The sequence below is a fragment of the Neoarius graeffei genome, chromosome 3, assembly GCF_027579695.1.
Source record: "Neoarius graeffei isolate fNeoGra1 chromosome 3, fNeoGra1.pri, whole genome shotgun sequence".
NCBI classification, from domain to species: domain Eukaryota; kingdom Metazoa; phylum Chordata; class Actinopteri; order Siluriformes; family Ariidae; genus Neoarius; species Neoarius graeffei.
Window position 1 is genome coordinate 94,532,144 of NC_083571.1, and position 12,271 is coordinate 94,544,414.

Below are 12,271 nucleotides of genomic sequence, written 5' to 3' on the forward strand. Positions count from 1 at the left end.
TCAACCGAAATATCCAACAGGACTATAATTAAGTACTCTATAAGTTGACTATTTCCACCAGTATAACTGTGAAGGTGGTCACTGAGAAAAGCATGTTTTATTAATTTCCCAAGGTAGGTCTCTCTAAGTTCAGTGCTGTTGCTTTTTCAAACAGACCCACACATACACAAAATCCTCATCTACCCCCACAGACCTGACGGAGTAAAGGAATGAGAGTCAGAAAGAACAGAGAAGAGAGACACGGTAGGGAATTTCAAATTAAAGGAGTTTTCTGAGCTCTTAGCATTGTGGTTAGTTCAATGCCAAGTTTTCATTTCTTATCGTAATCTGATCATTTGTCTTGTTATCCATTAAAGCCCAACAGTGTGCATAGGTCGAGGATGAATGCTAACAGATTTATTTTATGGCTTATCGCTGACAGCTAATTCAACCACCTCGTACTACTTCATACTAATCATCAATTATATGATAAACCTCAATTCAACTTTTTCAAATCTCACATAATATGGTATTGCTGTATTTGCAGTGCTATAGAACATGGGTTCTTATTCAGTATGTAAATGGGTGCAATAATAATCTGGTTATTTATAGGAGGCATGGAGTTTTTTTAAATTATTATTTTGCTGCATTTACATTTATTGATTTTATTATAATGTTTATCTTTATGTTTATTTGTTAGTTATTACCATATCAAAACCAGGTCATTTTTGGTTTAACTATAATATCATGAAAGTACTCTCTATGCCAATACTATGCTTTCTAAACTTCATGTTTAAGTACAGTACTGACGCAGTAAAAGAACATATTGAAGAATACTTACAGCCCACCATCATCATGGCCACAGAGAAGATTTTCTCGCCATCTGTGGTAGGCGCGATGTTACCAAAGCCAATGGTTGTCAGACTGGTCATTGTGAAGTAGAGTGATGATATGTAAAGGGTGTCCTTACTGGGTCCTCCCTCCCACTGGCCTGATCCGCTGGTATTGTACCGATAAGGTGTGCCGATACTGACTGCTAGCTGATAGAGCCAGCTGTCTGTCTTAATGGTGTTGGTGACTTCATCAATGACCTCGTAATCACCAATGCTGTACCAGATACAGGCCAACCAATGAGCCACCAGGCCAAAGACGCAGACAAGGAGAACCAGAACAGCAGCGCCATACTCCAGATAGTGGTCCAGTTTACGAGCCACACGGCCCAAACGCAGCAGACGTATCACTTTAAGTGAGCTGAAAAGGCTGCTGAGACCCTGTAAAGTACAGAGAGGGAAAATACAGATAATATTTGACCTTGATTGTCCAGCAAAGAAGGGTTTTGCAAAAGCAAGCGCGAATTAACATCAATATCAACATTTCACAATGATTTTCTCTAATATTGTGTAACCACAAAGTATAAATGGTGCTATAAGGTACAGCAGTCTCCACATCCACAATTAAATTGTGAGAAGCATTAGCTTTGGGGTATTTTAAGCAGCTACAGTATCTACTCAAGTTGCTGTCCATGAATAATTCTAATTTGAGCAATGATTCAGCCATCTTTTACTTTGAGCTAATCATTTTCAACCCAGAGAAAGAGGAGAACAAAGGTTGTAAAAAGCAGCTGGACTTCCCCTTCTCTAGTCCCATCAAAGTCTCCATTTCTCCTTCAAGTAGGAGGAAACAGGGGATCATCTTAAAGTCGATGTGTTAGAGAGTGGCCACCAGCCTGAAATAATTTTCAACAGTCTAAAAATAACAACACATCTCATGCAGAAAATCATGGTTTCATTATAATACTGTACCTACTCACTACCATTGCACTCCTCAACTCCTCATAGCTCCATTCTGATTTGTAGTAATTTATGCATTCATGTATTACAATATTTATTCACTGTTACTATGACAGTTTATGTTTGTTTATTGGATTTTTACTTGATGTGTGTTGCCTTTCTTCTGAACTGAATATATATTGGATTCAGTTTCTTTTTATATTCATCCAACCATCCATTTTCTGCCAAGCCAGTTGCGAGATATATACCCTCTACAGTGTGTCCTCGGTCTGCCCCATGGTCTCTTCCCAGTTCAACATGCCCTGAACATCTCACCTAGGATGCATCCAGGAGGCATCCTAGACAGACGTCCGAACCACCTCAGCTGGCTCCTTTCAATGCAATACTCTGAGCACCTCTGAAATGTCTGAGATCCTCACCCTGTTTCTCAGGGTGAGCCCAGACACCCTTCAGAGAAAGCCCAATTCCACCACTTGTATCCCAATCGTGTTCTTTTGGTCATTACCCATAGCTTGTGGCCATAGGTGAAGTTAGGAATATCGATTGATCAGTAAATTGACAGCTTCATCGCTTTTACATATGCTTTGTTAATTGTGTTTCTAAGTATGCTCTGTTATCTGTTTTTAAATATGTTGTGTTGAAATGAACTGAAAAGAATTCCTCTCGTCAAGCTCAGACGAATTAAGCATATTCTGTCAAATCGTCTAGTTTTAAAAACTGAAATTGAAATAGTAACCAGCAAATGGACTACTGTACAGAAAGGCAACATATTGCAAAAGATTTCAGGTTTCATGCTTTTCGTGAAAGACAGAAAAAGGATGCTCTGTTGCAAGTACACCCACACAGACTAAAACAATAGATCCTTAGACAAAACAAAAATTAAATATCCCTTGCCAACCTCAGACAAGTGAAAATAAGAGATTTGAAAGAAGCCAAATTAACTTGCAAAACCATGCAATTCTGGTGTTTTCTTGCTTACTCTTTTAAAAGGCTTAAAGCCATCAAAATAATGGCTTCTGGTTAATACAACATAAAACCTGAATTTCCTTTAATACCAGGTTCCACGTGCACACCTGACAAGATTTATAGGAATAACAAGGGAAATAAATGAACTAGCAGTGGCTAGTCTAAGTGTTGCATCTTCATTAGCATTAGCAAGTGGCAGACTGTCAACCTGGAACTGTTTATAAATAGCTGCATCAGTGTGCACATCACATTTTTAATTAATGTTCCCTCTACCATAGTCCTATGCTTTTTTCTGTTCTATCTGTCAAATAATCATGAGGGCAAATTCTCAAACATGCAAAAGGAGCGATTTTCCCACAACAACGTCGTGTCTGGGGACGCTCAAGTAAAAATAGATGTTTGTAGTATGCAAACACAATACTCCAAGGTTGTTGCTTCTTTATGCTAGCAAATGACAGTCACTGATTCTGCTAGCCAATCAATGTGTTGCCTATGCACACTATGGATCTTTGAATGGAAAGATCTGCATAGTAATTTATCGTTGAGAGAGCTAATTTACATTTATGCATACTTAGCGTTTAGCAAACTGCAACATGATTATTCTTTCCCAGTGAGGTATCTATACATCTGATTTAAGTCTGGAGAGAACAGTGAGGGGCAGTAACTCAGAACTGGTGAGTATTTACAAGTATTTGTTTTATCATGATAAGAAAGGAAAATGATATTGGTGATAATTATTCATAATGTTTTGCTTTGGCAATGTTGAAAAAAAAATCACGATTTTTGGAAAATATGCTTAAAATAGGAATATTTTATTTTAACAACTATATATATATATATATATATATATATATATATATATATATATATATATATATATATATAGGGCTGTCAATAGTTAACACTGTCGACTTCACAGCAAGAAGGTTGAACCTGCCAGTTGACTGGGGCCTTTCTGTGTGGAGTTTGTATGTTCTCTTCCTCCCTGTGTGGGTTTCCTCTAGGTGCTCCGGTTTCCCCTACAATCCAAAGACATATGGATTAGGTCAGCTGGCTACTCTAAATTGCCCATAGGCATGAATATGAATGTGAATGGTTGTCTGTCTGTGTTAGCCCTGCAATTGATTGGCAGTCTGACCAGGGTGAACCCCACCTCTCTCCCAACATCAGATGGGATTGGCTCTAGCTCACCCGTGACCCCCAATGGATAACTGCTATAGAAAATGGATGAATGGCTAATGTATTATTATCCATCCATTACCCGTAACTGCTTATACTGTGCAGGGTCACGGGCAAGCTGGAACTTATCCCAGCTGACTATGGCCAAGTTTACATTAGACCGTATCTGTCTCGTTTTCTTCGCGGATGCACTGTCCGTTCACATTAAAACGCCGGGAAACGGGAATCCGCCAGAGCCCACGTATTCAACCCAGTTCATATTTGATCCGGTGCTGTGTAAACATTGAGATACGCGGATACACTGTGCTGAGCTCTAGCTGACGTCGTCATTGGACAACGTCACTGTGACATCCACCTTCCTGATTCGCTGGCGTTGGTCATGTGACGCGACTGCTGAAAAATGGCGAGGACTTCCGCCTTGTATCACCTTTCATTAAAGAGTATAAAAGTATGAAAATACTGCAAATACCGTATTTTCTGGACTATAAGCCGCTACTTTTTTCCGAGGTTTTGAACCATGCGGCTTATACAAAGGTGCGGCTATTCTGTGGATTTTTCTTCCACCGCTAGGGGCGCTCTAACCGGAAGTAGAATCAAAAATAAGATAGATGAAAAATCAATGCAAAGAAGAATTAGCAGATCTTTAGCAGATAGAACACGCACGACAAATTACTAACTGGTAATTATTTTCAAATCCAGCGAAGATGATTAAAGTGACTTGTGGTTTCAAACACAGGAGAAATGAAGGTAAATAAATACCGGTTATTTTCTCTTGGTTCTGTTCCGTTTTAATCAGCAAAGTTGCTGCCGTGTTAAAAGGCACTGTTCGGAAAGAATCTGTTCAGGTACATACATGTACATTTACAGTAAAAAATCGTTCTGTACATGCAGTAAATATCTAATTTTTCAACATAGATATCTGCGGCTTATAGCCCGGTGCGGCTTGTATATCTTTTTAAAAAAAATTTTTTTTAAATAGAGCGGATGCGGCTTATATACAGGTGCGCTCTATAGTCCAGAAAATACGGTACTGATGCAAATACTGCCCATTGTGTAGTTATGATTGTCTTTAGGCTTGCCATCCTTCCACTTGCAAGTGGTAAGTGACTTGCGCATGCCCGATATGCACTGGGATCACACACACAGCGGCTCAGTCCCGAATCACTGCTCGTGCGCTTCACTCGCGCGCTCTGTGAGCTGCGCAGGGCCGGAGTGCGCACCCTCCAGAGGGCACTCGCTGTTCAGGGCGGAGTGATTTGGAGCGCAGCCGCTGAGGAGGAAGTGATGAGCCGCACTGACACATTTCAACTTACGTGCCGAATTAGTCATGTGATTAGCGTATCCGTGTATTGGCGTTGCTGTGTGCACGCGAATCGTGTATTGGCGTTGCTGTGTGCACGCTAATCGTTTTTAAAAACGTTAATCTGATGATCCGCTGATACGGTGTAATGTAAACCCCACCTATGGGTGAGAGGCGGGGTACACCCTGGACAAATTGTCAAATCATCACAGGGCCAATACATAGAGACAAACAACAATTCACACCTACAGTCAATTTAGAGCCACCACTTAGCCTAACCTGCATGTCTTTGGACTGTGGGGGAAACCAGAGCACCCGGAGGAAACCCACACAGGGACGAGGAGAATATGCAAACTCCACACAGAAAGACCCCCATCAGCCACTGGGCTCGAACCCAGAACCTTCTTGCTATGAGGCGACAGCGCTAACCACTACACCACCGTGCCACCCCCACCCTGTATTATTATTATTACAACACTTTTGTCTCATCTCATTATCTCTAGCTGCTTTATCCTGTTCTACAGGGTCACAGGCAAGCTGGAGCCTATCCCAGCTGACTACGGGCGAAAGGCGGGGTACACCCTGGACAAGTCGCCAGGTCATCACAGGGCTGACACATAGACACAGGCAACCATTCACACTCACATTCACACCTACGGTCAATTTAGAGTCACCAGTTAACCTAACCTGCATGTCTTTGGACTGTGGGGGAAACATTCACACCTATGGTCAATATAGAGCCACCAATTCGCCTAACCTGCATGTCTTTGGACTGTGGGGGAAACCGGAGCACCCGGAGGAAACCGACGCGGGAGAACATGCAAACTCCACACAGAAAGGTCTTCGCCAGCCACGGGGCTCGAACCTGGACCTTCTTGCTGTGAGGCGACAGTGCTAACCACTACACCACCATGCCGCCCTGTATTATTATTATTACAACACTTTTGTATTTCATTCATTTTATAAAGATAATCTAGCTATCCAAATATTACGCTCATTATTTATGTTTGTACAAAATAATGATTATAATTCAGAGTCATGAAGATGTTGGTTCCTGAACATTCCACCAACAGAATACAATCGGTCCAAATGATCTTTTTTTTTTTACGTTCTACTTGTTTTTCTCTTTTTTTTAAGTTCTACTTGTTTTTGCATTATTGAGATTAAATCTATACAATGCAAGTGAAGAATCAAATACACTAACAAATATAAGAACTTTGGTAAATGTGGACTGGGATTTCCACTACTGTAATGAAAAAAAAAAAAAATCACAGATCCCCTGGCTATACTCCTTGGGCCACTGGAGGACTCTACTTTGAGTAACACTGTGAACAGTCAACAGTGTTACTTTGTCAACGGCACCATGGTTTAACAGCTGTTATTTCAGAAATACTGAAGAAACATGTTATAAACTGTGGTAACCATATTCAACCTTCCTGCACAAACGAGCACACACAAATGTATCACATCCAACCCTTGATGCTACTCCAGAACTATGCACCACAGCTCTTCATTATACAAGAAATGAAGCCAAAGAGAGCAGGGCACAATGCTTCAGAAAGAGTTCTAGTAAAATCAACTAGTGTGTGTGTGTGCGCATGCGTGTGTGTGAGAGAGAGAGAGAGAGAGAGAGAGAGAGAGAGAGAGAGAGAGAGAGAGCAGGTGCCTGCAGTGTCTGCTTAGAGAGCAGGAGTTTAATGCGGCAGGCTAATTTGGATCGTCTCGCATCTAAAATCACTTTAGACAAACAAACACATGGGTGAATTGTTCAAAACATCATTAGCATAAAATTACAATACCATTAAATGCCTCCATACTCAATAAGCCGAAGCATAGAGGAGTCACACGCTGCAGGGAGGTGGTGGAAAAAGAATGGTGAGACAACCACGACAACGATTTAAAAAAAAAGAGAGAAAGAAATATGAATTACCGGCAGCACAGAGTCTTCGGTGCGTGTGCCGTTTCGTGCCGCTGGTATGTGGCCCACTGCAGAGGAGTCAGAGATGGAGTCCTGAAATAATGGCGAACATTACTGAAGGTCAGAAAAGTCAAACAAGTAAAATGTGTTTAGCTATCCAGTGTATTTGAGGCAGGATACTCGCATCAAATAAACTTGGTCCATTTTAGAGAATATTTTGCTTCTGAAATTGATGAAATATTAAGGAGAAGGAAAAGCGGTTACTAGTTTTTGACATCAAAAATTTTATACGAAGTAATTTTATACTAAGGTCCATGAAAAGCAATAACTTATTGATAAAGATATTTGTTTGGCATGTTTGCAACTTGTTTGGGCTAATTTCAGTTAAATCCTTGAAGCATATCTTTACTCGCACAGCTGCTCTCTGTTTTTCATAAGTCTATCCTGATCACGAATTTTCCATCACCTACTGAAACTACCTTATCACACTCAAACAACTTGGTTTCCTGAAATAACATATTCCAATCATATCGCTACAGCACACTCTTAAAGGTAGACTGCCTTTCAGATTTTTCAAGTGTAGGTCATAAAAAAAAATTTTCCCTGAGACCCAATTATTTTTGCTTCGTGGACTGAAAGCTACTGAATTCAAATCACAGACTTCCAATTTTATTAGTTTTTTTTAACAGAACAATTAATGAATTTAGGGCCACATGGCCCTAAATTCTCTGTTATTTTTTCCTGCTTCACCATGACCCAATTCAAGATACTACGTCATGAATCACGTGGTGGACTTTCCCCATTTGCATAAGGCATTGTGGGAGACAAATTTGAAACGAGAGAAAAATGGAGAATGCGAATGAAACTGTAAAGAGTGACTACAGTAAAAGAAAGAGAAAAGAAAAGATGTTCTGTTGCGAAGGAAAGGAAACGCAGGACCAAACTAATAAATATCGGCAGTCAGCGAACACCTCGGTGTGATCAGCTGTTCGTTTAGCGACAGAATGATGTAACTGTCAATGCACGGTCAAGGTAAACCTGTAGATGGCAGTAATGCAACACTGGATGCCAGCTGCCATAAAACCCAAAAGAAGAAGGAAAAGAAGAAGAAGCAGGTAAACCTGCGCATGCACAGACGGACTTCCTCTGTCTGCTTGACTGCACGAAGTGAGCGATTTCATGCACATTATCTGCTCAGGAATCCTCTCAAATTAAATAACTTCCCAGCCATAGAATGGTCTGATATTTTGTGAGATATTACAGAAATAAACATATATCACAATGACCAACTTTCAGAGGGAACTAAATTTCACCAATTTCATGAAATCGAATGGCCGTCTTGATTTAAATCTGGACATATATACTCATGTTTGTCTTTCAATAAACTGAGAAACATCTCTGAACAGCTGTGTCTGAGTCAGTGACTGTCGCTCCCAGATCTATGAGGCAGAATACAGACAAATCACAACCTATCGCTTCGCACAGTTCAAGAGAATTTCATTAGCTCCTGGTCAAATAGTCAACACACCCTTCATTGATACATATCCTCACAAAAGTAGTCAATAACTATAAGTTCAGACCCCAAAGCATGTCAGATGAACCCTGCCTGGTCACAACAGTTCGAGGCAGTTTTGTGTTTGTTGGTGAAAATGACTTGATTTATTATTTGAGAGTCAACAGGAGAATGGCTGCTGTGTGGACTCCCACTCGTTCATTTGATCTGCCAAAGTATATAAGATTTGATTGAGTGGCTGTGAAAGGATGAGAAAGAATGTGTGAAAGTATCTGATGCTCCTGATGCAATAAAATAAATCAGTGAACAAAAACTGGTTCAGGTGAGAACACAGGAAATGATTAATACATTAATAAAATGGCCTCAGGCTGCTTCTAGGAAAACTTTGAAAAGCCAGAGCTGTACTGCAATTGGGAAAGGGGATAAAACACAACTGCAGACTAGCACATGACAGCTGCATGCCAAGAAGATGACATGTTGAAGCTGTGTGTTGTGCAACAGCCTCAGAGCCTGTTTTAACATGCATAGAGTCAGTGTTCATATGTGCCTGACATGACCTTTCTATATTCATCAGCAACAGATCGGGCAGGTTGTGAGAAAGAGTTACCGCGGAATGAGCGTAATGTAGGTCTGTCATAGCAACACACGGTGGCTGCACATAACACCTGTCAAGTCAACAAATGTGCTGATGAAATTGACAACCTGTTATAAACTCAGGGGATACAGAATGCAGCAGGGTCACAAGCTGTGACATTTTAACAACATGTGTTTCAGTCACACCAGGTCCATCTCATTGGGCTCAGGCTTCAATAAACAAAGAAACATTCACTTCCCTGAGTCCGTATCTTATATATTAAAAATCTTTTGAAAGCTTTGGGTGCATTTCTGCTGCTCTACAGTGTATTTCATTTTATTTCATTTTATTTCATTTCCAAAACATAGCTGACATTTTAAATCTCTCTCTCTCTCTCTCTCTCTCTCTCTCTCGTATATTCTCTCCATGTCTTGATTTTTTATCGTAGGGACACCATGGATTGGAAAGATTCTCTGAATGCATGCTAGGGGTTGCACAGACTAATCAACTAGTTACCTAATCCATTCACTACTCCTCACTCTTGGGAGAGGTTGACTTCTCAGACAGTAAAGAAAGCAGGTTAAATGGACATTGGTCATTTGAAATATTCCATCCATCCATTATCGATAGCTGCTTATCCTTATCGCAGGCAAGCTGGAGCCTATCCCAGCTGACTATGGACGAGAGGCAGGGTACACCGTGGACAAGTCGCCAGGTCATCACAGGGTTGACACATGGAGACAAACAACCATTCACACTCACATTCACACCTACCATCAATTTCGAGCCACCAATTAGCCTAACTTGCATGTCTTTGGACTGTGGGGGAAACCGAAGCACCCGGAGGAAACCCACGCAGACACAGGGAGAACATGCAAACTCCACACAGAAAGGCCCTCGTCGGCCGCTGGGCTCAAAACTTCTTGCTGTGAGGCGACAATGCTAACCACTACACCACCGTGCCGCCCATTTGAAATATTTCAAACTAATTGAAGCCAGTTTATAATCAACTGCACAAGACCCCCCTGGAAAAGACAGAGTGTCTCCAGGACATTATGCTCATATATGCTCCTCCTTCTCTCCCACCACCACTGGGGCCAGGCTTCATCAGGTACTGGGGTGAACTCTGGTCAAAAGCTGGCTGATTCAAATGATCCAGCAATTCCAGAGGCTAAAGGACACATGTCTCCATCCCGCAATGTGTCCAACATTAGTGGTTCAGCCCTCCGCCAGCCTCCGTCGTCTTGCTTCCTTGCTTGCCATGGAGACCGTAGGTGCTCAAGAAGGCAACTGAACTTGCTTGAAATCCTTGAAGATGTTTCACCTCTCATCCAAAAGGCTTCTTCAGTTCTGTCTGACTAGTGGGGGGTTTCAGGTATTTATCTAGTGGACCAAAAGCAACCCTAAGGAGAGTTGTTGAGGTCACATGGGTCGCTGACCCTCTCAGTCATTCTGTGGGTTGTTAGGCTCACATGATGGCAGAGAGAGCCAAAAACCCACAGATCACTCTAACAACCCTCTTGGCTGCTAATGCATTCACACCCAGCCTCCAGTGGCCCTAACAACCTACAGGATGACTGAGAGGGTCAACGACCCATGTGACTTTTTGGTCCACTAGAGGATAAATACCTGGAGCTCCCCACTAGTTAGACAGAACTGAAGTTGTTTCCGATGAGAGGTGAGACATCTTCAAGGATTTCAAGCAAGTCCACTTGCCTTCTTTAGCACCTATGGTTTACGATGACCTGGATGACTGAGAACCTTCACAGACATATTGCCATGGAGACTTCCATCGGAGAGTGAAGAAGTGTGAGTGATTATTGCACGACCTCTCTACCATTTTTAACAACAACTCTTCAGGCAGGTTCTGTCCTACCTCATGGAGATCGATGAAGATTAAGGTGGACAGCATCATCGTCAAGTAAAAACGAAAAACAGCCAGCAACAGCAGCAGATGGACCATTAACACTGTGATATTACATTGCACGAAGTGTTGAGGTGTGCGTGAGAATTTTTTTAACCTTCTCCTGAAGGAATTCCTCTCACAGTTATTTTTGCTGTGATTTAAAGCGGACTAAAATCTTTGCACCGTGGCATAGTGAATTCCATTGTCACCTGTCCTGTTTAAAAATAGCACTTTCAGAGCCCCACGTTGCACCCCACTGTTCAATCCCACTCAGAAAGTTTAATCTCAGATCAGCAGCACATGCCAGCTCAGAGAGACGGTTTCAGACTCATTTTCAGAGCTTACTAACACTGGAGTTGAAAATGGAGGAAAAAACCTCCAAATGCTGCTGTAGACAGAGCATCCACGAATATGATCATTAAATAGTGTAATGATGATGCACAGACTTGTTATTTTGCAGATTTATTGTTCTGATTTATGTCATTAACAGTGTAGCCTAAAAAGCACTGAAGCTGGAAATTTTATTTGTAGTTTGTGTTACAAATGCTCTTGCCGCTAAAGGTAGACTGCCTTTCAGATTTTTCAAATGTAGGTCATAAAAAGAATTTTCCCTGACACCCAATTATTTTTGTTGAGTGGACCGAAAGCTACTGAATTTGAATCACAGACTTCCAATTCTATTAGTTTTTTTTTTCTAATAGAACAAATATTGAATTTAGGGCCACATGGCCCTAAATTCTCCAGTATTTTTGCCTGTTTCATCATGACCCAATTCAAGATACTACATCATGCATCACATGGTGGGCTTTCCCCGTTCGTGCAAGGCATTGTGGGATACAAATTTGAAACAGGAGAGGAAAATGGAGGACGTGAGTGTGCGAATGAAACATGAAAGACTGACTACAGTAACGGAAAGCGAAAAGAAAAAAACATTATGTTCAGAAGGAAAGAAAATGCAAGACCAAACTAATAAATATCGGCGGTCAGCGAGCACCTCGGTGTGATCATCTGTTCGTTTAGCAACAGAATGATGTAACTATCAGTGCACGGTCAAGGTAAACCTGCACATGTGCACACGGACCTCCTCTGTCTGCTTGACTGCATGAAGTGAGCGATTTCATGCACATTATTTGCTAGGGATTCACC

General features: G+C 41.4%; 1 protein-coding gene across 1 annotated transcript in view; it reads right to left on the bottom strand.

Moving 5' to 3' along the window:
- kcnh5a (potassium voltage-gated channel, subfamily H (eag-related), member 5a) overlaps positions 1-12,271 on the bottom strand; it is a 213,085-nt gene that overhangs the window by 127,575 nt on the left and 73,239 nt on the right. The window contains exons 7-8 of the mRNA XM_060917674.1: positions 7,145-7,225; positions 821-1,250 (exon numbers count right to left, since the gene is read on the bottom strand). Of these exons, the coding sequence (XP_060773657.1) occupies positions 821-1,250; positions 7,145-7,225 (511 nt within the window). The remainder of the gene's footprint in view (positions 1-820; positions 1,251-7,144; positions 7,226-12,271) is intronic.